General features: G+C 38.2%; 8 protein-coding genes across 8 annotated transcripts; 4 read left to right on the top strand and 4 right to left on the bottom strand.

Annotated features, from left to right (window-relative positions):
* Positions 1–73: 73 nt before the first annotated feature.
* Positions 74–854, top strand: GCK72_001046 (uncharacterized protein; the record flags this gene model as incomplete). Its single annotated transcript, XM_053722820.1, has 5 exons — positions 74–119; positions 337–408; positions 460–524; positions 569–702; positions 752–854. 5 exons carry the CDS (start codon positions 74–76, stop codon positions 852–854), a joined length of 420 nt encoding a protein of 139 aa, XP_053591465.1.
* Positions 855–1,040: 186 nt separating this feature from the next.
* Positions 1,041–2,869, bottom strand: GCK72_001047 (uncharacterized protein; the record flags this gene model as incomplete). Its single annotated transcript, XM_003111252.2, has 7 exons — positions 1,041–1,282; positions 1,329–1,436; positions 1,495–1,573; positions 1,639–1,734; positions 1,885–1,980; positions 2,401–2,580; positions 2,627–2,869. 7 exons carry the CDS (start codon positions 2,867–2,869, stop codon positions 1,041–1,043), a joined length of 1,044 nt encoding a protein of 347 aa, XP_003111300.2.
* A 3,058-nt stretch (positions 2,870–5,927) lies between these two features.
* GCK72_001048 (uncharacterized protein) lies at positions 5,928–7,787 on the bottom strand (the record flags this gene model as incomplete). Its single annotated transcript, XM_053722821.1, has 6 exons — positions 5,928–6,164; positions 6,211–6,654; positions 6,701–6,891; positions 6,941–7,478; positions 7,527–7,635; positions 7,684–7,787. The coding sequence occupies 6 exons, from the start codon at positions 7,785–7,787 to the stop codon at positions 5,928–5,930; spliced, it is 1,623 nt and encodes a 540-aa protein (XP_053591466.1).
* A 1,147-nt stretch (positions 7,788–8,934) lies between these two features.
* GCK72_001049 (uncharacterized protein) lies at positions 8,935–10,338 on the top strand (the record flags this gene model as incomplete). The annotated part of the gene is made up of 3 exons (XM_003111082.2): positions 8,935–9,539; positions 9,670–10,140; positions 10,185–10,338. 3 exons carry the CDS (start codon positions 8,935–8,937, stop codon positions 10,336–10,338), a joined length of 1,230 nt encoding a protein of 409 aa, XP_003111130.2.
* A 278-nt stretch (positions 10,339–10,616) lies between these two features.
* GCK72_001050 (uncharacterized protein) lies at positions 10,617–11,095 on the top strand (the record flags this gene model as incomplete). The annotated part of the gene is made up of 2 exons (XM_003111376.2): positions 10,617–10,709; positions 10,760–11,095. The coding sequence occupies 2 exons, from the start codon at positions 10,617–10,619 to the stop codon at positions 11,093–11,095; spliced, it is 429 nt and encodes a 142-aa protein (XP_003111424.1).
* A 218-nt stretch (positions 11,096–11,313) lies between these two features.
* Positions 11,314–11,759, top strand: GCK72_001051 (uncharacterized protein; the record flags this gene model as incomplete). The annotated part of the gene is made up of 2 exons (XM_003111404.2): positions 11,314–11,344; positions 11,524–11,759. 2 exons carry the CDS (start codon positions 11,314–11,316, stop codon positions 11,757–11,759), a joined length of 267 nt encoding a protein of 88 aa, XP_003111452.2.
* A 290-nt stretch (positions 11,760–12,049) lies between these two features.
* Positions 12,050–14,318, bottom strand: GCK72_001052 (uncharacterized protein; the record flags this gene model as incomplete). The annotated part of the gene is made up of 7 exons (XM_053722822.1): positions 12,050–12,208; positions 12,286–13,033; positions 13,095–13,203; positions 13,255–13,275; positions 13,396–13,879; positions 14,050–14,193; positions 14,238–14,318. 7 exons carry the CDS (start codon positions 14,316–14,318, stop codon positions 12,050–12,052), a joined length of 1,746 nt encoding a protein of 581 aa, XP_053591467.1.
* Positions 14,319–23,393: 9,075 nt separating this feature from the next.
* GCK72_001053 (uncharacterized protein) lies at positions 23,394–26,570 on the bottom strand (the record flags this gene model as incomplete). The annotated part of the gene is made up of 7 exons (XM_003111202.2): positions 23,394–23,688; positions 23,736–23,817; positions 24,470–24,717; positions 25,333–25,946; positions 26,026–26,254; positions 26,306–26,435; positions 26,492–26,570. 7 exons carry the CDS (start codon positions 26,568–26,570, stop codon positions 23,394–23,396), a joined length of 1,677 nt encoding a protein of 558 aa, XP_003111250.2.
* Positions 26,571–26,801: the final 231 nt, after the last annotated feature.

A 26,801-nucleotide genomic window follows, 5' to 3' on the forward strand; every position in this document is an offset into this window, starting at 1 on the left:
GTTATAACCACGTTGTTTTAATAATCTGTGATCTTTGTTATCTACTCTACATACACAATCAAAAGCCCCAGAAATGGCGGCGAGAAAATTGAACGAGGATCCGTCAGCGGCTTGCGAAGGTGAGAAGATCATCGAGATATCTGCTAAAAATAAAAAATAAAATTCGACCCTGAGAAGTTCATATATGAGAATTAGGATTTTTTTGAATATCGCTTCTTCGAGTTGCGATTTGACTGACTTCGGGAAAAAGTTTATTAAGTCCAAAAAGTGTTTTTGCAATTGATGCAAATCAATTGCAAACTTTGTGGCATAATCTCTTGTTAGTAATGACTCCAGATCTGAGATTCTTCGAACGACGATTGACAGAAGTGATCACATATATGGGACCATCATGCACACGATGGAGAAGTAAGTTTCCATTCGATTATGATTTATTATTACCTCAGTTCTCAGTTTCAGTTACAATCGTCGTCTTCGCGGTAATAATTGGTGTGATCGGATCGAAATATGTGACAAGAGAAGTAGTTGGTTTTTTCGGTTATCTCGCAGACTTTACGATCGTTTTCAGAATATTGAGCAATTCGAAACGTCAATATCTCACTTTCTATTCACTACTCATCTCGATTTCACATTATGCGTTTGTGTCGGTTTTCTGCTATTCGGATTACTCGGTGTACACAGGAGAATCGTGGCGCCAACGATGTAAGGAAGCTTGTTCACCTAATTTAACACTAACTCACTAAATTTTCAGTGTTGCCCGCCGATGTCGTGATGCGTTGGCTCCATTCAGTCTGAGTTGTGATCACAATGGAAAGCTAATTGTAAAGCCAGCTGTTCGCAGTCCAACACTTTGAACTCGTCCTCTTTTCCCAATTTCTCTTTCAATCAAATCCCGATTATCTATCTACTTCCATCCATTCTCCCATCAAATCTCCTTTATTGAATTTATGTGTAAAAATGGTGATTGTATTTATTTTTCGAATCATTTATTTATTTTTCGTACCTTTTTCTCGCATAGTTTTAAATCTCTTCATGAATGCTTAATCATCGTCACGAATTGTGAATGTGCTTCGTTCATGTTTCGAGGGAATGATCACGGTGACAGCTGATTTCATCTGGCTGTGTCCGACTGTTGGTCTCGGGAAGCATCCGCATAGCAAAGTATCGATTAGCTCTCTTCTAGTGCTCTTGATACCAAGAATAGATGACAAAGGCATGAGAAATGGGCCCAGAAATGTCAAAGCGTACCAAGTGGTGCCAAATGAGCTAGGCATAGGGACACCTAAAAATCGAAAAAGATTCAAAAACAGCTGAACTACAAAACTTACCAAAATAAAATTCAAAAGATAAGAGCAATAGCGGTAACGAAACAAGAACTGGAATCACAGATTGAATCAGCAAACTTTGAGTTAACTGAACTCGTTTCGATTGGACATCTGAAAACATCAACACACATTATGCACTTCAAAATATCAAAATCACTTTTGCTCTCACGTTCAAAGTGTTTCACAAATCGAAGAATCACACAATTCACAATAATTGCGGCAAAATTGAACATCAGTGTAGAGAAAATCTGTAACGAAAAAAGTTCAGCCAATATTCAAAGAGTGATATGCGTCGAAGGCGCGCCAGACTCACCCTAACAAGTTCCATTCCATTACTAAATCGTAGTGTGTAACATACATCATTCTTCTTGTTTTCACCGAATGGATAGTTGAGAAATGCGTAAATAATCTGGAAAATCAATCATATTGTGATAAGTGGAGGAGAAGTGAGGCTCCGCCCATTTTTGCAATTCTCTCTTTTCTGCAAATGATTATAAAAAGTTCAATTGAACGCCTCAAATTTGCAAGAATAGGCGGAGCCTATGAGGCAGAAACTTACAAAAATAATTGTAACTATGGTGTGAACGTTTATAACAAACCAAGGAGATGGATGACCTTTCAGCACAACAGTACGGTAACGGTATAGAGAAACTGCCTGAAAAAATGAGAAATAGGGAAGAATTGGTAACTTTGAGATGTGTCCCTCATTGGTTTGAGTTTTTGATATGTATTGTGCACGCCCGATTCTTACAACCGCGCTCTACCGAAACCAAAGAAAAATGGGTGCGGAGGTGAGAGACTCAGAGAAAAAGAGTCATTTTTCAAGGGAATTTCGGTGAAGCGCAGTTGCAAGAACTGGGTCGAGCTAATCATTGAAAACTTGTTTATGTGACCTTTTCCTGGGTTACTGTAGCTCTTGGAAGGTCGTTTTCTTATCTGGAAGTACACCACGTTTCAGGTTCTGCAGTAAACCAGGAAAACGTCCTACAAAAAATTGTCAGTTGTAAAAACGGATAACTAGATATATTCTAAAAAAAGCAAAACATTTTGATTTCTGTAACTTTGAAGAACTCACAAACGGTAAAACTTGATATGCAGAAGTTGTCGAACTACAGAAATTTTTGAGAAAGGAACAAAGAAAAATAGAATAAACAGGTTGATGACCTGCTTGTAGATTGAAAACCATCCAGGATTGGAATAAAATCAGAGGAATATTCAGAAGGAATGAGCCAACTGTTACGAATACTATAGTGCTCTGAAAATGAAAGATTTTATTTCATTGAATTATCGATAGAGCGCACCTTCAAAGACATCCAAATCGCTCGTTTCAGTCTCACAAATATGACTAGAAAAGTGCTGAGAAGCCATGAAGTTGCATTTAAACTTAATTCTACAGTAATTCTGTCTCGATATGACATTGGAGTTACAGTAAGATCGAATAGAGAATAGTTGTTTGGGAAGGGGGAATTGTAGAAATCTAGAGGGGTTGAAGATGTTGATGGGAGGGATGATGAGGTGGAGAAGGGGGATGTAGATGTTTCCATTGTTCTGGAATTAATTCGAGATAATGGAATTAATTCATACCAGAGTAACGGCGATACTCAACGGAAAATGAGAGCTTTTTTTAAACCGACCAGACACCTCAATTTTCAAAACAATAAAGAAGTTTTTGCATTTTTTCGATAATCGGAAAGCTTCGAACTAGATATTTTGTTTTGTAGTTGACTGTTTTTTGTAAAGATCCTCCGTGGGTTACTGAAGATTTCTATTCCAAGATCTTTCGAGAAAGGAAATGATTGGAGCAAAGTTTCCGCGTCTCATAAAAACCAGGAGTTCCGTATATAATTGTTTTGAAACATTTAGAATTAAAGTTTGAAGCAATGTGATGATTTGTAGACCCACAAAATTTTTTGATGAAAAGAAGGAAATGAAAAAAATGAAAAAATGATGGAAAAATGGCTAAATTTGAGAGCTCGTTATTTTTGGAAATTGGCAATTTCAGAAATTATTGAGCACAAACCTTGATTTCTATTTTTGTATTTAATACCTTTTTGTGAAAAAAACCACTCTAAGTTACTGTGGGTCTTCGAAGTTGTCGGATGTTTACTCCTTACTGCGAAACGTCGTTTCGACCTGAATGGACAAAGAAAGGTTCGTATATAAAAGTGTTTTATTATTGAAAGAAAGATTTAGATTTGTAAAGCTTGAAACAGGAGAAAATGGAGAGAAATTCCAATTCTTCGTATCCGGAAACAATCTCAAAAAGAAAAAAGTTCTAAAAGAAAAATTCGGAAAAATCTATTTTTTCAACTTGATGTCTCTCGACAATTCTAGAAATCATAAATACTTTGATAGAAATCAGTCTTATATATAAAAGACAATTGGGCGTTGTCTGTCTGTCTGAGGCACTGTCCGCAACGGTTTTGGAAAGAAAGGCGAAACTGAGCCAGCGGGCAAAACCGAACTGGAGTGCTTTGGACAACGACCGCCGCTTTAGACCACTCGGCCATGCGGGCACATTTGTGAAGGGGTTGCCACGTAAATGAGAAGAGGCCAGCCGACTGAACCGCCGAAGGCGGGCAGATAGGCTGGTCATAAATACTTTGAAATTTTCCTAAAAGCAAGACATTTTTATGAACTGTCTAGACTCTTTGCCCCCAATTCAATTGAATGACTGATTACTCCAATTGATTTTTCAAGAAAACTAGTTCATTGGAATCAAGAATTCCTATAAAAATCTAGAATTTCCGGGAACACAAACCTCATAAAATGTTTTGAAAGTCTCAATTTCAGACAATTCCTTTCGAGATCTTCGACATTCTCCGTGAATGAGAGGCTAATTGAATGAAAATGAATCATAGAGTGCAGACGAAAACAATTATAAAATCAAAACATTTTATATGATTCATTGTTTTTCTTTTCACGAATTATTGAGAAATTGAGTCTCCAAGGACTGCTGAAACGTTGCTTGTTTTTTGATTTCAGAAGCCAATGAGGCAGTAGAAAAAGCACGTAAAACGCACGGGGAGAGGCCCCCGATAATTGAATATTCAGGAAGTTTGATATATCACAGACTCCAAAAAACGAATAGAAACACAAATTGACATGGATCTGGATCATTGGTTGGAGCATTCTAAGATCACAGGGAATTTATGACGTGAGCTTCTGCTAAAATTGACGAATTTCGACATAGTATTTTGGTATCAGAAGTAATTTCAATTATCTGAAATTTTGGAATAATATAGAAAAAGTCTGGGTCTCTATTGTTGTGATTTGCAACTTCTTGGATTACTGTAACGCTAAGAAACTTTACGTTCTTGTGTGAAAGAGCGGCGCCTTCAAGCAGCTACAGTAACCCAGAGAGTGCTCGTTGAAAAGTTTTCTGAAACAAAAAGCTTACTTCATAATCCATAACTATCAAATTTCATAGAACATTTTAGGCAGCCGTGACACACTATCAGAATTCACTAGTTTTCACTGAAATCCTTTAAAAACAAGACATTTTCATATGACGTCATTAGACTTCTAATGGTCAAGAAAAGGTGGCAAAACTCAATTTTCGAACAAGCATGACTATATTTATATGAAATGAGATGCTTTAATAACTTTCAGAACGCAAAAAAAGAAAAAGGGAAGGCCATTTTTCCATAGTTGGATGAGTTTGGATCACATGGAATTGAAAATTTTTGGTCGTTCAGAAATAGTTGCAAAAAGTGAAAAAGAAGGAAGTTCAGACTACAAATATCACGGGGAGATATGATGATTTTGAGGTTGAGAAGTTTCTAAATAATCTATCTTCTTTAAATTTTTCAGCTTTGTTTGCTTGGAATGCTTCTTGGGTTACTGTAGCTATCTGGAGAAGAACGCTCATTTGAAAAGTGTAAATGAGAAGTCCAATTCCATGAACTACAGTAATCCATCGAGTATTCTTACTAAAAATAATCAACTGTGAAAACGCAGATCTAGAGTTGAATATTTCAAGAATTATTTAATTGGTTTAAAAAACTACAATTTTACAAGAAAGTGACCAGTCACTCACTTCAGACCGCATCCCCCTACACCAAAGATTACCTGCCCCGTCACAACCAAAAAATTTCTGTGAAAAATAAATACGAATAGCAAAATTATGGGGGTCTGTAGGGAGGTAACTATAGTGTCTAACAGCCCGGTAGACTGATCCTAAACCTCGTGTACCCGGAAAACAAACTTCAGGGCGAAAGAAAGAAGTAGGCGGTTGTAAATATGTGTATAAATATAATTGAATTGGATTGCAACTTTCCTCTCTTTTTTTCATTCTCGACGACTTCAGTGGGTTTGAATTTTGGCTTCTGGAAGTAAACTACTTCTGAGTAAGAGTGAAAGGGAGAGAGGGGGAAGAGGGAAACTCTCGATTTGGGTTTTGGAATTGATCTCCTATTGAGGTCAACTCTTTGCTAACTAAATTCATTTCCTCAAACTGAATTTCTGAAAATAGAAGTGTAGACTCGAAATGTAATGAAAATTTATTATTTATTTTATTTTTAAAATGAAATTCAATCGTTTTCTTCGCGGAATTCCAGCCAAAAACGAGTGACAATATCCCAGAAACCATCAGAAGCTAGTTTACTCCAGATATTTCGTGTAGAATTGCTTGATTTCATAGAAAGTGACTCCCTCCATCGGTTCTTCTTCTTCTGGTTTCTTACAGAGAAATGCGACGATGTTCTTGTGATCTTCGGAAGATCCTTTCGCACTCTGCACCAGTTGTTCAGCACAATGACGTTCGTCGGTACACTTTTTCAATATGATTCTTCCTTCGGCTTGTAGTTCCATCAGGGATCGAATGACTGGTCGGACCGCCTGGAATTCAGAGATTTTCTCGGCATAGAAAAAGTCATTATTTTACCTTATTTCTCATTTTTTGATTATCCAACTCATCGAGAACATTCGACGGAAGAATGCAAATGAAATCATCAATATCCCAAATCTTATGAGCAAATCTAGTTTTGTTGAGTATTGTGTCAGTATCCATGAGCACATAAACAGGTCGCCAATCCTCGCGATTCGACAAATCACTGATTTTCTCAGCGAGCGCCTCTATTGGAATATCCATACGTTTCGATTCGGTTTGATTGATTCGACGGAGGAGGGGTTGGCCTTTTTGCTTCAAAAGTTCCATTGTTGGGTGACCGATTCGAAGGAGATTATGAACAAGTTGACTCAATATCTGGATAGATGGCTCAGAACTATTTATCATTGGAATTGGAGTAGAAGAGTCTTCCAGAAGATGTTCTGAAGCGAACAAGGAGTTGATATGATCCATGACCAAATCGTTGAGTTCATTCCACTTCTAAAGGTAGACAATTGGCAAGATTTCATTTCGCAGAAAAACTCACTGCTTTTGCAAAAACAGACAAAGAAAGAAAATATGGTTCTTTCTTTACCAGATTCTCACTTCCAAACACTTCTCCAGCATCGCAAATCCATAAAATCACTTCAGAAAGCAGAGATTTTGTGGTTTCTGACTTTGAATAATACTCCAAATAAAACGATGAAATAACGTCGAAGCAGTCAAGAAATTGATTGTCTGAAAAATGTTTAGTGATTGTTAAAATTCAATTATTGGTGGAACTCACATCCAAATTTTTTATAAGCCAACTTGGCAACTAATCGGCAAACTCCCAGTATCATCGGCCAATCTTTTTCACTTTCAACTTCCGTTTTGAACTGATTTATCAATTTAAGTCCAGCGAGCTGATGATCCACACGTTTCGGATTCTCATTCAACGCCCAATTACAGAACTCCGTGAGGAACTTATCTCCGTCAGCCTTGCCGAGAAAATCATTCAAATCCGAGCTCTTTTTTTGAGGAATTTCAGCCAGTTGACTTAAAACCATCAATTTCAGTTTAGTAGCATAATCGGCGCCGTTCATAGTTACAGACAACATATGGAAAGCTCTTCCATGTCTTGAATCCAACTCGATAGCTCTCGAATAGAACCCAGGCGCCAGAAGCTTCTGAATTTCTCCATCTGGCATATATCGGTGAAGATCAGCAATGAAGAGATTCCAGAGTGCTGAATACTCGTTTTTCGTTGTGAAAAATAACATTTCTTGAAGTTCTCCACAGAACATTGTCAGCAGAGTGACGGTTTCCATCGAGTTATCGTCTTCCTGAAAGTAAACAGTGAGCTTGAATGTATTTTGCAGTTTATAACGTACCCTGATGAAAAACTGAAACGGATGATAGTATCCGACGATCCATAACTTGTTGATGCTACTTGAACAATCGATATCTTGTTTCATAAGCGATAGAAGCTGTTTTCGAGCTCTGAAAATGTGAAAAAAAGAACAGTAGTTAGTGAAAAATTCAGCTCACTTTCTACGCAACAAAGCCATCACTGGAGAATGAACAGTTTCCGTTTGTCCATATTTTTCTAACTGTTGGCAATATCTTTTGAATTTTTCTGCGTCTTCTGACATTTTTTGCCTGAAAATCAATTTATTTCAACCTTTTAAAGTTTTACAAAAGGTTTTCGTAGTTTCAACTGTGGAAAGAAAGATTTTTAAAGTGTAGAAACACTAAAGCAAAAAGAATATATAGAGCGATGTATTCATTTTTTCAAAGACACATTTTTATAGAAAAAAAAAGGAATTTCAGCCAAAATTGGTGCGCCAAAACTGTCAAAAACTGTGGTGGAAGAGAAAACTCTATTGGTGGCCGTGGAAGAAGGAACGTCAAAATTTGAGAAAGAGAAAACCAACGTCAAAAATTTTTTTTGCTCTTTTTCGTTACCTTTTTTTACAAGTTTTGTATTTTTAAAAATATTGAAAAACAGTCACTTTTAGCCAATTCGGTAAGATTTCGATGACTCTGTCAAAATAATACCTTGAAAAGTTAAGAAATAACAAAAAATTTGTTGTTTTTTTCTCAAAACGGCAGAAGTCACTTAGAAACCGCTGCTAGCCATTCATTATTTTGATGATTATCAGTTTATTTTCTCAGAATTGTTCTCACACATTGTAGTTTTTCATAACTTTTTTCCTATTTTCAGATTGTATGTCATCAGAGGCTGGACAGCAAACAGTAAAGAAGAAACTCAAATCATACGACTACAGCATTAGAGTATGTTTCTTTTTCTTCCCCAAAGAAGTCTGTGATCTGTGACCTGAAACCTTCTCACTTTGTTCCCCTCCAGTTTATCATTTTTCTCTCGCCGATCAAATCTTCGCTATCGGCGCGGCGTTAGACAGATAGCATGCTGCAAACACATTGATGTTTCACATGAATTTATTGGCCTAAAACCACTGATAGAATGTAGGCAAAAACATCGCTCTCAGTCTGTGTGTTTTTTGTGACTTTCAAGATTTATTTGAAGCTAAAAGCTTGGGACAACTTCCCACCTTTTATGTGTTGAAAGATGTTTTTGGTTCTTCAGGCGTCCGCTACCTGTGACTCGTCTCCCAATCTTTTTCAACCGTTCTTCCAACTCGTTCTTCATTACGAAGACGGAGAAACGCAGGTTCTTGACTTCACTCCTGAACAGGTAAAGACCGCCTCCTAATTTTCCACAAGTATTTGGCAATTTCAGCTCGAAAAGTTTGTCGCCGGCCTCAATAAATCAACAAAATGAATCAAAATGCCGATCGTAAATATATCTACTCAAAATTGCCACCTGGCGCCATCAGCAGATCAACAGTAATCGTTCTCGCCACAGGAATCGCTGGATACTCTGCCCTAGAACTATTATATGGATCAGAAACATTCTACAAGAAGGCTGTAATGCCAATGGTTCATAAATTCGTTGATGGAGAAGAATCACATAAATGGGCGGTTCGAGCCGCTTCGTGGGGACTTCTTCCACGTTTCGGATGGAATCGAAAAGAATATCCAGAACTGAAATGTGAATTATTCGGAAGAGAGTTCAAGAACCCCATCGGTCTTGCTGCTGGATTTGATAAAGATGGACAGGCAATCACACAGCTCGCTAAGAATTCAGGATTTGGTCTGATCGAAATCGGATCGGTCACTCCGATACCTCAACCTGGAAATAATCGGCCAAGAGTGTTTCGATTACTGGAAGACGAAGGAGTAATTAATCGATATGGATTCAATAGTGACGGAGTTGGAAGAGTACATCAAAGAGTTCGAAGTGCAAGAGATTCGTGGGTTCCAGAAGAATACGCATATTTCGGAGTGAATTTGGGAAAGAATAAGATGACAGAAGATGCAAAGTGAGTAAATTTCACAGATTTCTCATTTTTCTCAAATCACATCACTAAATTTTGAAGTTTTTAATGAGAATTAGTCATTTTTAGAGCATGAGTCACCATGTTAACGACTAAAATTGATAAAATGTTTCAGGTTAGATTACGAAATTGGAGTGAACTATTTTGCTCCACATTGCGACTATCTCGTTCTCAATGTCTCATCTCCGAATACTCCAGGACTCCGAAGCATGCAGAAGAAGGGTGACCTCGAGAAGCTGTTAGCATACGTCAGAGATGCTCTGAATATGCACAAACTGGAGAAGAGGCCACAAGTATTTCTGAAGATTGCCCCGGATCTTATTGAGTCTGAAATGAAAGATATTGCTCAAGTGGTAACGAATAAAAAGTACGGAGTCGATGGAATCATTGTGTCAAATACTACAATTGCACGACCAGACTACTTGAGATCTGAGAATAAAGCTGAAACTGGAGGATTGAGTGGAGCACCGGTTAGAGAGATCAGTACGGAATGTGTCAGGAAAATGTACAAACTTACCAATGGTCAGATTCCAATCATCGGATGTGGCGGAGTGTTCAGCGGCGAAGATGCGTATGAGAAGATTCGGTATGAATGATAACTCGCGGTCATTATTCATCTCTTGTTTTCAGCGCCGGAGCCAGTCTCGTTCAATTATATTCTGCATTTGTCTACGAAGGATTTCCAGTAATTGGAAAAATCAAACGTGAACTGGCAGAACTTTTGAAACGAGACGGATACACACATATATCGGAAGCAGTTGGAGCTGATCACCGGCAGAAATAGATTTATTATTAAACAATGTTTTTAGTTTTTATTTCTTTTTTCATGTTGCCTTCCTTATTTATGGGTCGTTTCATCCCGATTTTATGCAAAATTGTGCCTTCTTCACGAGATTATGTTAATTAGGGGTATTTTAAGTACATATTTATATTTAAATGAAGGTTTTCCTAGAGAGTTCAAATATTTCTCTCTGTTTTTCGGTTGCTGGCCGTTTCCTTATTATTTCTTCTTTTTATTCAAAAATGATTCACAACATTCCGGAAATTTAGGGTTCATCAAGCATGCCGGATCTCCGTGTTATTTCTCTCGAAGAGGTCGCCAAGCACAACTATGAAGGTATCGAAAAGTCGTGTTGGATCGTTATTTCAGGAAAGGTTAGTGAAGAACACCTCCAAGGAACGCCAGAATTTGAGAAAATTTCCAGGTTTACGATGTGACCAAATTCCTGAACGAGCATCCGGGAGGAGAAGAAGTCATCTCTCAATTGGCTGGAAAAGACGCAACAGTTGGATTTCTTGATGTCGGACATTCGAAGGATGCTATCGAAATGACCAAAGAATATCTCATCGGACAACTTCCAGAATCTGAAGCTGCAACTACTACCACTGCTCCAAAGACAACTTCCACTCAAAAGAAATCATCGTCGTCGTTTTTCAAAGATTTCACTGATATCATGACATCTCCAACCTGGACTAATTTCTTGATTCCGGTCTCCATGGGAATCGTCGTCTATGTCGTCTACAAGTTCCTCTTCAACTGAATTCCACGTCTCCACCAACCAAATGCGTTTTTGAAATGATCTTACTCTCATGCTTCCTATTTCGGTTTTTTCCATAGCTTTGACTTTAATTAAAATGTGATAAAAATGATCTGTTTCAAGAGTTTTTTATTACTGAAACTGGTGAAAATCCCTCACATTTATCAGAAGAGTTACGAAATTGAAGAACAAATTGAAATAAGCTTTTTCTTTCAGAGAAAATGATTCGTCAACTATATCGTCCACTTTTAAGTATGTTTAAAACGAGAATTCTAAAAAAAAAATTAATAAAACGAGAAAAAAAGTGAAAATTAACCAATAAAAAAAAAGTGAAAATTAACCAATAATGTGTTCGTGGATAATTTTGAGCTTGTTGCTTTGTAATTTGTAAAAATATGCTTTGTAAAAATTACGAAATCTGTTCATTCTAGATTCCACACGAAGATTTGCCGATGTACCGAAGAAGAATCTAAAAGAGAAGGCAATGGTCGACAAAACTCCAAAAGGGGCTCTCGACAAAACAGAAGAAAAACAATTCGAAGATCCTCATCTGAAAAAGCATCCAGGAGGAGTGAACAAGAATACTGGAGAAGTCGGTGGACCAGCAGGACCCGAACCAACTAGATACGGAGATTGGGAACGAAAGGGACGAGTCACTGATTTCTAAATAAATAAATGAACCGATTTCTCCTTTATTATTAATGGTTTTTAGACGATCATCACTTCAGAATGCAATTATATGAAAATAAAGGTTTAGTTTCAGCAGGATCTTTGAATTATCCAGTTTTAAACGCATACACATGAGAATTCAACATAGGTTAGAGTAATAATAAAATATTAGGAAGACATCAAATTTGAAACACAAAATAATCAGAAAAATTGTGGATTATCGTACGCGGAAGGGATTGTTGAGTATCTTGATCACTGTGGTTGTAGGGAGTGGGAGAAGTAAAAAAATTAATAATCAATCGCGTAGAGCGTCGCCTTCTTCTCACCAGATCCAGTGACTATAAGAGAATCGTCGAATGAGATGTCGCAAGACAGAACTGATGTATTTTCCTTCAATTGGAACAGTGATGCTCCGTATGGTGTGCGCCATGCGTTGAGGGCGTTATCCTATAAGCTCTATGGCATTAGTATATACATTTAAGGGATAAAGGTTTCAGCAAACCACTATTCTTCGTGTAACTTACCTTTCCAGTAGAGATGAAGAATTTTCCAGAGTGTGCAAACTTGAGAGACAAGACGCATGACTCATGTTGAGTCAATTGATATTTCTCTTTCATTGTCGTTGAGAGCACTTCCACATTATTATTCTCCATTCCAACAGCTACCCATTCATCATTTGGACAACATCCAAGAGAGAACACTTGACTACTGAAATCATGTTTCGCCAACTCCTTTCGTTGACCCAAATCCCAACAACGAACAGAGTTATCGAGTCCACCGGACCAGAGTTTGGTTCCATCCTTTGACAAATCAAGACATGAGGCACCATCTTGATGTCCTGGGAGAGTGTGAACCTTTTCTCGGTTATGAATATCATAAATGAGAATATTTCCATCGGCTAAACAAGCGAACAGGAGTTTCTCATCAGGAGACAAAGCCAACGCATAGCATGCTTGTGAGTCAGTCTCCAAATCCAGCGTCTTCATTTGTGTCGTCAAATCCCAGAGGGCTACTGTACTGGCCTCTCCTCCAATCAGAAGAGTCTTTCCGTCTTGGAATAGTTTACATGATCGAATATAATTCTCCTTGAGACAATCCAACGTGGCGATTGATGGTCGATTGGCGACAGTGTTCCCTGTGATATCCGATTCACAAACATCCCAGATTTTGACACATCCTTTTCCACCAGTGTAGACTCTCGTGTTATCGCGAGCAATTGTGGCAGCACAGACAACTTCTCCGTGGTTCAGCTCCATCTTCTTTTTGAGACCACTGAAAAGAAAAGTGAAGGATAATTTTGCAGGTTTTCAGTCAAATCACTTTTAGAACTTACGTTGGAATTCCGGGTCCTTTCTGGGCATCTGCTGGGAATAATGTCGGTGTTGGAACTCCATCGACAATTTTGAATGAATACGCCGGTCGACCCGACATTTGACTCATAGCTGCAGCAATTTTAGCATGAGCATGAGGATCACTAAATAAATTGTACCCACCTTGACGTAGCATGTTTGGATCTGAAAATAGAAAAAGTTAGAATAGATATTTCAGAAAGAATCATTAAACATAAAAGAAGCAGTCATTCTAATCATGCATATGTCTGTGCCTTAGTCGCTCGAAATAAAGCTGAAACTCACTAAGTCCCGCGAGGAAGCTCATTTGCTCCAATGACTGCAGTCCACCTTGTGGTTGCTGTTGCCTAGCCTTCGCTGAATTCGACGCAATACTAGGCGTAGATGCTCCAGAGGACGCCACACTATTTGTACTATCCCGCCCGTTTTTATGCCCTGCACCACCGTTTGTCGTACTTGGATTATCATCATTTGTCACGTCGATTTCCAGCTCATTGTCATCTGGATCCTCCAACTTGGCCTTCTTCGCCTCACTTCCACCTGCTCCGGTACCGTCTCCGTTTTGTGAGGTGAACTGATTGAACAGTTGACTCATTGCTGGATTCATTCCGAACGGAAGCATTCCAAGCATTCCAGCGGCGCCTGGTGGGAAACCAGGTGGAAGAGCGGCTGCTCCATTTCCATTTTCACGTGGAGATGAGGCAGATTTGAATGATTCCATTGCGGCGAGACAACTTGCTTGATGTTCTGGGGAGAGCAGTGGGCTCAGCTGGAAATAATTTAGATGTGTTAGTGATTAGTTTGTTTAGGACAAGTAGCTAGTTCAGCGTAAATACTAGAAGGTTAGATAGAATGATTCAAGTTTATTTTGAGTAATTAGAAATTTTTTGTGAAATATTCTGTATTCCTACCAAAATTATTTCTATTTTCCAAACTTACCGTCTGCAAAATGAACTCTTGTAGACGTTTATTGGCTTCTTCGGCTCTTTTGATATCATTTCTCATTGTGCCTGCGACTTCAGCGTATGTCATGTACGAGCGATGCATATTCTCTTTTTCCGTATTGACTTTCTCGAGTTCAGCCTGTAAAAAGAAATTAGTCAAGATTTATGATTTAAAAAGCATACCCTTTGTTGATTCAAATGCTTGTTCATCTCTGAATGTTCTTCTTTGATCCGTTCGAGACTTTCCAAATAGGAAGGCTTCATGATGTCTGAAAATGTAGAGAAAATTAGAACATTTTAGGTGAGAAATAGATGAAGAGAGAAAATACGGGTTGAGAAGACAAGAGTAAGAAGTTTCAGATTTTCCGCACCCTAAAGACTCCACTTTTGACATTTTATTCTACGTCCATTGGAAAATTTTGACGAGAAATTAGAAAACAATCTGAAGAAGAGGAAACGAAATAGGGAATCTCTTTGGGACACGCAGGGGGAGAAATAGCTGAAGAAAATACATTGAAACGGAAAAATTCTTTGATTTTTGAATAAAGAATAGCGAATTAGTCATTGAAAATTCTAAATTTCACGGTCTCCTACGCGTAAAAAATTCTAAATAAATTTCCACATCATCTGACCTTTCACGCTGAGTATTGTCCTTGGCTATTTTTGAGAAAAAAGTAGGGCAATTGTTTAGAACGCTCTAGCTTCAAAGAAAAGTATCAACTTGACAGGAAGTTTTCAAAACGAATAGAGGAAAAAAATCCCTACATTTTGATATGCAATAGTAATATGAACTTAGCCTTTGGAAACCAGTGAACGAGAAACAGAAAAACTGGGAAACTTGACCGAATTTGAGAGATGTAATCGACTAATTGTTTTTCATGCGCTATTATTTTGTTGAACAAGTTGTTAGTGATCGTTTAGCTCTGAAAAACCGTCCAGAAATCTTTTTATGTTTCTATACACTCCGTTCTCAACCAATATTCAGTCAGCTGAGATACCGTATACCTAATTACGACATTTGATTAAAAACTGTTTCCATGGGGTTGTAGAGATCTGATCATTATTCAAGTGGAATGAATCTTCCTAGAGCAAAACCAAAAAAGCAGATCCCAATTTTCGATGTCAGTTCAAAATGGCAAACTTTCTGCACATTTTCCGATTTTTCTCAAGAATTAGGTCAAACTTCAAAAATGTGGCATCTTGCAAAGTTTCTAAATTTTATTCTGATTTTAATGAGCCGTCAATCAAGAATTTTCATTGGAAAATAAAAAAGTTGATCTAGTTTTAAGATGTTCCATCGACTGAGTAGTAATTCTTATATATGCATCTACTTTTTTATTTTTCAACGAAATTTTTCGATTGAAAGCTCATTCGAAGCAGAGTAAAATTTAGAAACTTCGCATGGGGCCAGTTTTTTGATTTTTCATTTAGTTTTCAAGATATTTGTCAAAAAGTACGAAAAAATCGTATTTTTGCACTGAAATTGAATTTTTGAATCAACTTTTTCAGTTTTTGCCTAAAATCAAAATTTCAAGGTGCAAACTGATTAATTTCAGATTCTCTAAAAACTCATGGCAAGCGATTTTTGAAATACATCGTAATTAGGTCATCGGCAGTAGAAAATCATCATATTATCTACTGAATTCCTAATTTTTTCATCCATCTGATGATTTTCTGAACGGTTTCGGTGTACAAAATGCCTATGGAAGCCTTCATTAACAGTCTTCCATCCAATTTGAACGAAGCGTAGACCACTTCCTCGAATACGGGTCAGAACACTCCATTCGATTACACTAGAGATAATGAGCTCCATAGACGGCAGAATAATATGTTTAATATATTAAAATGCCGGGAATGTCTTCCTCCATCTACTTTTCATAAAAATCATTCAAAATCCTGCTTCTTCCAAGTCACCAGATAGTTTAAAGTTAAGTCTATAAAGAGAAAACGAGAGATAAAAATCACAGTGAGAGACGCAGACGACGTGCAAATTAATAAAATTTTTCACGCGTAGGAGACCGTGAATTTAGTGCTCATAATCATTTTGAAAAAAAGCCTCAAGTCTAAAAGAGTCCAAAAGGAAAATTCGATTGTGTTCACACAGAGAGGAAGAAAAGAAAAGAGAAGAAAGGAAAACGAAGACAAAAAGATGAAACAGTATGGAAATTGGAGAGAGTGAGAGACAACGAGAGATATGACCAGAGTGTTAGAGAGAAAGAGAGAGAGAGACACACATTAATTGCAAAACGACTGGTCATATAGCCCCTTGACAGAGAAGAGGAAGAAAAGAAAAGGGTATTGGTGTCGACGAAGAGCGAGGACGAACGCGCGAGACGTCGAATGGGACACCGATGGAAATGTTGGTGGCATTTGGTGGAGGAATAATGGGTAGGCGGTGAGAGATAGAGCATGTGTACATAAATGGAACATGGCTCAGAGATTGAGATTGTTTTGGATTTATTCTGAGAAGTCAATTATGGTTTTAAGGTCTTAGCAAGTGACTGAAAATGTGTTACTGCAAAAAAGAATTATTCAGATTTTAAAAATTAGTAAGATATGATAGTAGTCATCGTAAAAATTTTAAACTCTACGTTTTCAGTTGAAAACGAGTAAAAGTGAGATCTTAAAGAATTCGAAAAGAAAAGACTTGAGACTCAAAAACTAATACATTTCGAAAAAGAAATGACATTTCACTCCATTCCTCTGGAGCTTAGCTTCAAAATTTAATTAAGAAAATGAATGATTCAAGTAAATATTTCAAAGGGTGTCACAAGGAACCCGTTTTGAAGAAAATTGAACACAATTCGAATGAGCCTACATGAAATATTTATAGCACATTTTCAGTAACACAAGGGGGAACAAGTAATTGAAGAATGAGATGTGTATCAGAATACTGGGCTGATTCCTCGAGTATTGCCGTCGTCTTCCTCCTCTTCTACTTCTCGTTTCACCTAAAAAAGGGAGTGGATTATGTAAAAGTGCAGGAATATAAATCTGTTTCAACATCAGCTTCTGGCGTGTACTTTAATAAAAGTACAATTTATGTTACGTCATCGATCAGAACTGGTGGGAATAGTCGGCGCAATAAGATATTGAGCGAACGAGAGGGACCCTAAATCGTCGTTCAGTAATCCTAAAGTGACATGACCGGCGGTCAAATGCGTACAAGATGGACTCTTAAGATTGGTGAAAGCGATAATTGAGGGTGTCAGGCGTGTATCAACAGATGGTGAGAGAGAGGGCAGGCGGGACGACTGGGATACGTTCACATTTGTTTGTATAAGTAGTACTAGTGGGGTTGTTCTCACTAACTGACGACCATCTTATTTGAGAGAGAGAGAGAGAGAGAGAGAGAGAGAGAGAGAGAGAGAGAGAGAGAGAGAGAGAGAGAGAGAGAGAGATGTTATCGGAAAGGATTATAACTTTGCTGGGGTGCCATGGGCGCGTTTTCTGAGATTTCTTGGTTGAGTCTGTGCTCACAGGGCTCAGTATTTTTACTAAAGAAGTCAATTTTGATCTTCTGCTTTCAATATATCAGTTAAGTATTCTCGAATGTTAGGTTTTGAATCAAAAATATGAAAATTCGGAATTTATTCATACTGAACCTTTTCTCCTCTGCCATGCGTCACTCATTTGAACACCCTACAATTATTCTAGGTCACGGATGGAGATTACGTAGAAATTGTAGTTGTACTAGGATCAAAAATACATTTTCAGAAAATTGAACTCGTAGTCAGAAACGGTGACAAATGAGTAACTTTTCAGTTTTTCAAATTCCTACAGTAATCCCATACCAATTCTAGTATCATAGATATTGTAAAGTTGAAAATGAAAGAGACCCGAACAATAAAACATATGTATTATATGAGCGGTAAACATTCGAAACCAAATGGATTTACGACTGAGATACCGCCCTTATGATGCCACATCGTAAAACGTGTCAATCAACTCTAAGTGCTGTCTTTTTTCTTCTTTCCGCTCATAAATCTAGACGCCTTTTACCTCTCGAACAGTCGTTGTATTCTCTCCTCCTCTCACTTCTTCTGGCTCTTCGGAACTTCTTTGTCCATTCGTCGTCGTCATTCTAGTCGTATTCTCGTCAGTCGCATTTGTCTCATCCTCCTCGTCGTCTTCTTCAGTTTGCTCCCTACGGCGTCGTTTGTGGTGTCTGAAAATTAAGATATTCAAGAGTATTCTTTCGGTGAAAAACAAAACTGACGGCTCTTGAATCTCCTCGTTCGCTTCACCACTGAATTTGTTACGAAGTACGTCCATGTCTATACGAAAATCGCGGTATCCGATGGAGTTATTCTGAAAAATGAGATTTTGAGATCAATGAAAATAAGGTGTTTTCAAATTTAAAAAAAAATGGGGTGTAGTGTTCATAAATTACTCGAATCACCTTAATTTGTAGATCAAATCTCTCGTCTTTAATCAGTTTACAGAGGACCAAAATTCCATGTTGAACCGCTTCCCTTTCATGGGAAAATTTGGAGAAAAGTTTCTCGTCTCTTTTCGATTTCGCATATCTCGTCTTCTGTGAAATCTTCTTCTTCATTTCTTCTTTTCCTTTTGAAAATCCAATATGATCATCAACCATCGCAAGAATCGGACGGAGTTTCGTTTTCACTAGTTCTGCGAGAAGATCAACACTTTCCCAATCAGACATCTCTCTTCCCCAGACTTTTGTGAGATTTTGAAGCTGAAATTTGAGTTTTCCAGATTGCTAATCTATAACTTCGCCCACTCACCAAGAGAACTGACATCTGAATCGTTGTGAAATAACTGGTAACCACTTCTGTAACTCTTTCTTGCATCATTTTGTATTGAACGAAAATTTGAAGAGTTCTAGACACTAATTCAGTTATTTCCATGCATTTTGTGAGGAGGGAATGGAGCATTCTATCGACTGAAAACTCAATGTTGGGATTTTCAGAAAATCTTATTAAACTTACAAACAGGTGGTTTGACGAAGAAATCTCTCTGGAATGCGAACGCCTCTCTAATCAAAATCAATGTTTTCTCAACAAAAGTGAACTGGAACTCGATGGCAATATTCAGTGTTGTCTTCGTGATGAAATGATATTTCATATCTTCTGATTCTTCACTCAAAAATTCTAGAATATTCTCCATTATCACATTCATCTCAGTTGCTGATGTCTTGTCAGAATCAGCACATCTCAGACTGCATTTGATGATGAATTTACAGTAGTCTCGGAGCATTTGATTGTTGTCTGGAATAAAATGAATAATTTTAACTCTGAAAATGACAACTCACAAAAACTCTCATCCTCCAGAACTTTCATGACTCGAACGAAAAGATTCGACCATACTTTGACATTTTTCGTCATGCTAAGCGCAGCGGAAGCCGCTTTCAGAATAGCTCGCCCCTGCATTTCATACTGAGCTTTCGGCTTCTTCTCCTCTTCAATATCCTCATTTTCCACGTCGAGAACTTGTCGGAATAGGCGACACGAGAGGAAATGAGCTTGGCGGAGCTGAAATATGAACGATTTTTAGGTTAAAATAAGTAGAAATTCAAGATCCAACAGATCCTGATGACCGTACAGCTAAAATATTGGGTTCTTGTCTCTTTCGTCGAGTCTCTTCATCTTCTCCTTCCTTCTCTTCAAACCACGACATTGTGACTCTTGACGGGGTTTGTTTGTATTTGATACTCAGAAATTCAAGAATATTCGAGTAACTTTCAATCGCAATTGTTTTTATAGGATTTCCCATTTCTATTTCACTCGCCCAAATCGGACACTCATTGCCGACGTAGAAGTTTATAAGACTCCTGAAATAAAATAATATTTTCAAAAATCTCTGCTGAAACTATGACTCACTTCGACAATAACAACAAACTATTAGTTCCCGATAGAATGGAATGAAGTGGTCGATATTCCTTGACAAGATCCGATGAAAGAACTTTAGATCTAGTGATTGCCCACGCGAGAAGTTCCAGTTGGAAGTTCGAAAGTAACTCCGTAAGGACTGATCCACTGTCATCTGCATCATCTGCATTCGGGAGTGCTACCAATTTCGTGAGAATCGAGGCCAATGTCTTGGCACTTGTAAGAATTTCAGATTGAGTTGTATCCAATGGAACTTTCTCGTCTTTATCTTTGTCCGCTGCATTGTTCTCGCCATCCTTTTCTTTGTCTTTCTTGCTGATTGTTTTCTCCTGAAATCATGGAATAAGTTTGATAAATTATTCAAATATTTTTTACCTTGAACAACCGATCCAACTCATTTCTTCGATTTAACAAAACAATAAGTTTATCCGCATCCTTTTTCGTTTTCATTGCTTCAACTCTTCTCCACATATGTTCAATCAATACATCATAAGTACTCAACATCATCTGTGCGAATAACAAAGAAGATCTTCCATTGGCAGTTGCAGTCGTCCACTCTATATTTCTATCCAATCCCATATCCGTGACATCAATTCTCATGGCTTTTAGAACCCATTGCTCCATTTGACTTGCGCCTTGTCTCAGAAGAACCTCAGTGCCCTCGAGCTGAAAATTTGATTGAAATTCGATATATTCATTCAGAATAATCTCACTTTGAATTCCGGGTCAAATGAAGACAATTCACTGATGAGACACTCCAATGTCTGAATGAGATGAGGGAGTGGCTCTACAAGTTGCACAATATTTCCACTAGATGTTGTCATTTCAGACTTCTTCCATTCTGGAATCATCTTTGAATGGGATGCAATCATATCCAGAAACTGATTCAACATTGTGGAAGTTTGTGTTGCCAATTCACAAATTCCATCATAAAGTGCAATTTTAGTTTTCGCCGGTTGCCATAAACATCGTTTAATAATTCCTATGAGCTCTAGTCCGACTGCTTGATCTACATTCTTCTTACATCCCATACTGTTCAAGACTTGAGTACTGAATGTTCCAAATGACTGGGACATCGAATGATCGAATTGGCCACCACCACCGTCTTCACGACGTTTACTGACACTTCGGAGCAGAAGAAGAACGATTGGAACAGCAGATGAGACGGTGGATTCACATAGAAGATCTTTCTGGAAAACACTCGTTTCAACTTGGATTCTGACACCTGGCACTCACCTTGAGACTTTTAAACAATCCATTTCTCAACTGTGATCTCGTATTGATTATAGGAATGAGACATCTGATAAGTGAGACTGAAATGTCTTTTCTCATTCTGCACACATAATCAAACAACCCATCAATGAGTTTCGAGTTATTCAAAATCTCTACAGAACATTTTCTCACAAGTTCTCGTAGCACATCTATCAAAATCAGTGCAGATGAATTGCTAGATGAACTGGCAATTGCTTTGAATAGATTCGAGAGGTGTCCTCCCATATCAGTCTGTGCTTGGGATACAGTAATCAGAATATCTCTACTGAGAAGCCACAAAGCACATCCATCAGCCACTCGTCCATCGACAACGACCACTTGTTTCTGATAAGCAGGAGTATCCAGAAGAGAGAGCATCAGAGAGAAAAGGGGACGGCTCAGAAGACTTCGTAGATTCTCATTTTTGAGCAGAGATTCTGATATGATACGAAGTTGGAGATCAACCAGATGGAGTAGACGACCACATGCAATATCTGAAATCCACACGCACTCTTCCGATTGTTCTCCGATCCTCCATAGTTTTTGAAGTGTCTTTTTCATGTCAGCCATCGACTAAAAAAAATGAAATTTGGGATAGATAGAGACTTTTCATACTCACATCATTTCTATCCAAACTGCATTGAACCAGAGTTAGAATAAATCCGAATTCACTGATGAGTACTCGATATTTGTCGGTCTGAAAAAGATCTTATTTCTATTATATCTTCCACTCCAAAATTACCCTGAAAATCGACAAAAACTTCTTCGCCGACTCCACATTGCTGTTCAACACCTTATGTCCAATAACCAAGCATTTCTCCAAATTTTCTGATATTTCCCTCTTTTCTTTCATCTCTTTTTCCTCATTTTCTCCAATTTCCCATGCACCAATAACTCCATTCCATAATTTTCCAATTCTTTCTTTCTCTGTTTTTGTTGTTAAAATGATTGCCTTCCAAGTCATGACCGCCCGTCGTTTCCGTTCTTTTTCCATGTCATCTGAAGTCGAATCAATTCCGATTTCCATAGAAATCACTTCATCACAAAATCTTTCCAAAGTCCCGGTCTCAGCAATTTCAGCGATCAACTCGAAAGCGTTGACGTCTTCTGTGAGTTTCATCCATTCGAAAATGATATTGTCAGCGGCTTCTGTTCCAGGAAGTAGATCATCGTTGTAGTCGAACTGAAGTTTAACATTTTAGTTTTTACCATTCCGATATTCCCAGTTTCCCAACACAAACCTGTCCAACCTCTCGAATTTTCTTAATCAAAACCGCCACAAAATCTTTCCATCTCTGATTAAAACTTCTCGGTTCATGCTCATTTTTAACTTGAATATTCTCTGTATCCAACTCATCCGTCTCTTCAACTCTCACTTCATTCGCTTTTTTCAACTCCATCGAAACGTATTCAACGAACTGAACCAATAAATTATTCGATGAATTTTCCAACTGAACCATCAAATCATTGTACATTCCGAAGAAATTCGGGACGGAAACATCAGCTTTCGTCAGCACATCCATCAGAAATTTGATTGTTTTTAGAGAGAGAACTTCGATTTCAGCGAAGTCTGATAGAATAGGAAGAAGAGAAAAAATGGAATGAGTGAACTCGAATAACTTTCCACCACGATCATCGGAACACATTTGAATGAGAAGACGACCGAGTGCATTCTGGAAATATAACAAAAAATGTCATTTTGCTTCAAAATATAAGAAAAAGAAGAGAAAGCAGTACCCATTTATTGTCATTATTGAGAATTCTGAGATTCGTAATCACTGCTTTTCTCGAAGTTTCTGAAACATCATCCAAACTATCCGGATGTTTTTGCCGAAATTTGATGAGGGCATCCACAAATTTCTCAGTTCCACCGCCACGACGAGGCTGGGAAGCTTGAGTGAACACTTGGGACATTAAAACTTCTCCCATTTTGGCTTTCTGTAATTCCCAAAAAAAACATGCAAATGGTTAGAACAAACACAAAAGAAGTAGGTGATAGAGGGTTTGACAAGCACACAACCAAGGGAGTCATGGAAACGAAAAAGTTATGTTTTATTTTATTTCATTTATTCGAGCATTTGAATTATTTGAGAAAAGAACTGAAAAAATAGAGAATAAGCTTTAAAAAATGAAAGTTGAGAGTAGCAATTGGCCATTATTAATAAGTTCAGAACAACTTTAGACAGCAACTGGATTTCCTTAGGTAAAATTTGATTGTATAGTGATTATTCAATTAGTATCTTCCATTATCTGGTATCATCTCTATGTATCTTTCTCCCATATACTGCTTGTCCTTCATCAAAGCTTCATCATAATCCTTTCGACTGAAGAATATGACTCGTGCATCTCCACTCGCTCGGAATTGATTATCACGAATCAACTCGACTTTATTTGGACGGATTGGACGGAAAAAGTCGTAGACATCTTCTTCGGTCGCACGGAATGGTACTCCACGCATACGGAGAACGAAGTGTTGACTTTGTGAAGGCGCCATTGTTGAGTGACTTCCGTAGTCACGTTCGCGTTCTCTGGAAATAAATTTTGTATAAAAATATGTGGGAAAAATAAAAAGTACCTTCCATGTCCACCATATGGATCTGGTCTACTATAACGATCATCCGGACGTCCGTATTCTGAACGACGAAGGGCGCCCCCAGCTGAAACTTAAAATTTATTAACAGTGAAATTTATAGGGAAGGATGGAAAGATATGGAGCTGAATTCAATGTTTAATGTTTCAACAACTCCCAAGAAACCTCTTTTCTACTTAAATTTTTCTAAGTGAAATTCTCCGAAGATCTTGAATCAATTTATTTATCGACTTTCTCGTATGACTGCTACCACAAATATTGAATCCTCAACTTTCGAAATTACACATATCCCTGTTAGTCAACATCCATTCCCGAATTCATCACCCATCTTAATTCTTGAAAATTTATAAATATCTAATGAGATTTTCAGAGAACTCGAACTGCCAGCTATGGCTACGAAACAAGTCGAAATCCAATAATTTCCCGATTCTCAGCTGACGAATCATACGTTTCTCATTCAAAAAATACATAATGTGTTCTGGAAATATTCCCCAAGCTGACTCACTCTTCACACCCCATTTCATCATCTCACTGACTAGTGAGACAATATTTCCACTTGTATTCAAAAATATATACTCGAAACCCAACAGAAATCCCTTTTCAGCTACATTTTTTGATGCGATTCCCGCAATTGTTGTAGTTTTCCACCCTTTCTCCAGCATCCCTCTTTTTCACTCCATCTCCATTATTTCTCCTTTTCCCCACAGTAATCCACCTACCTTCTCTCTGTGCATATGGCTCACTTGTATAACCACCACTTCCGTACCGATCTAGAGATCTATCAGAAGCCAAGTCTCTTCCTCTATCCGCCCCTCCTCCACTCGCCCATGAATCTCCCACTGAATAAGGGTCTCTTGAAGCAGGTGCCGGTGGTACTCCACCACTACCATGTCTTGGTTCACTGGCCCCACCTCCACGCCAATAAGAATCTCTTGAATCCCTGGAGTCATAGCCATAATCCGGATACCTGAATTAATAGACGCCCGTTAAAATATAAATTCATTTGAAATGAAGACATCACAACACTTTTCCAATCAATGTCTCTATTGAATTCAGAGAGAATTTAGAATCGAAAATTAGTAACCTCTTTTCAACAGAACCGATGTTCTCTGGCATTCGGATATTCTCCCTAAATACTCTAGGTTTCATAACTCTTGAAAAATTACTCAGCCTGTTTACGGCAAGTCCGTTAGCCCCCAGACGAAAATTAAATGCATTCATTTTCGAAAGCGAAATTCTCTAATTATCAATACCAAAACTCTATTCTGCTGCCTTTACCATGGCAACTACCCACGAATGTGACTGAGCGAAGCACGCGTTTGAAAAGCAAGATGCGTGTTAGATTGCGTATTTGATAGGAAAGTGAGTAAAGGTTCAAACAAAACGCTCTGATTGGCAACCATACCAATAATACTGTTTTTACCCATCTGCAGTTACCTTCGAGTGAACTTTGCATACTCATAAACCCCTCCAAATTCCTTGAGAATCGATTTACTTTCCCCATGTTCTCTCTCATTATCATTATCATTATTATCATTAGAGAATATACTTTCTTCTCCCATCTGTTCCCCTTTTTAATTACCTTGACTCCACCGGATATGGATCAACTGGTGGTCTAGAATCCCCTAATCTTGAATCAGACAATCTAGAATCCCGAATCGAATCTCTCCCAATGTCACGAGGATCTGGAACCCGTTCACGTCCATAAGTTTCGTAACCGGTCGGGTTCGATGAGTAGTTATCGTAAAATCCACTAGCTGGTTGTTGAGCTGGATAGGACGAAGGAGCAGTTTGTTGGTATGGATCGTAACCCACACGTGATCCATAGTCTGATGCAGCCGGAGCTGGACGAGGCCGCCCATATGGATCTTCAGGCTCCGAACGACGATAGTCTCCACCACTATGAGTACGGTATCTATCAGTAGAACTATACGGATCATAGGCTCCTCTTGGTGGTCCAGCAGTTGGAGGAGACGAGATGAATGGAGATGGCCCCATTCGTGGAACACGAAGCCCGTTGTCATCGGCAAATCTTTGCAACTCGCGATGCGTTGCTTCAAAGACTTCAATATAACGATGCCCGATGTTCTTCATATGTCGCTGTTTCGCTATTTGAACACTTTCTAGCATATCAAAAACAATGTACGCTTCGCCGCTGGGACGAGCACGTTGTTGATCGGGAAGAAGAATTCCGTCCTGAAAAAGGGCAACATGATCATCAGGTTTTTACTAATCTCATTTTTCTAATTTTCCAAATTTCTGACATTCTACATACCCTAACAATTCCAAGAGGTTGTAAGAAATCGTTGATATCTCGAGCTGTGACAGAAAACGGCAATCCTCGAAGCCTTATGATTGGATCGGGTCCTCCAGTACCCCCACTTCTATGTTGCTCTCCTCTATCCGAATATCGATCTCTTGGTGGGCCACCACCACGCGGACGAAAGTCATCACGATCACCACGTCGTCTTGGAGCTGAGTTCATTGGGAAAACTTCTATGTATCTAGAAATTAAATTGACAACATAGTAAACTATATTTTCTTTTAATTCATACCTGGACCCCAGATGCTCACGATCTTTTTTCAAAGCAAGTTTATAGTCATCTTCATTGCTAAAAGTGACTGTGGCGTCTCCACTAGTACGCCCATTTCTCTTCGGAATATCCACACTTTCTATCCCGTTGCCTGCAATCGAGATAACTCAGATCAATATAAATAAACCATAAAAAATGTTAACTCACCTCCGAAAAAACCTCGGAGATCCTCTTCGGTAGCTTCCCACGGTAGACCTCGACACTGGACTTGAAAGGTTTCCGACATGTCTATAAAACAATATGTTAATTTAATGTGATCATTTATTAACAGAAATTCGATGAAAAAACAGAGAAAACACAAGAAAAATACGGAAAACTGAAACAAACAGTAGCAGGTCTTTTTCAAACGAAACGGTTTTTTGTTCGTAGAATCTGGTGTATTGTGTGCAAACACCGTTGCCTACCGTAGTCAGCCTCAATTTTATTTTTCTGCTGATCAATTTTTCAATTTTTTCAG

Source organism: Caenorhabditis remanei, chromosome I (assembly GCF_010183535.1).
Source record: "Caenorhabditis remanei strain PX506 chromosome I, whole genome shotgun sequence".
Classification (NCBI taxonomy): domain Eukaryota; kingdom Metazoa; phylum Nematoda; class Chromadorea; order Rhabditida; family Rhabditidae; genus Caenorhabditis; species Caenorhabditis remanei.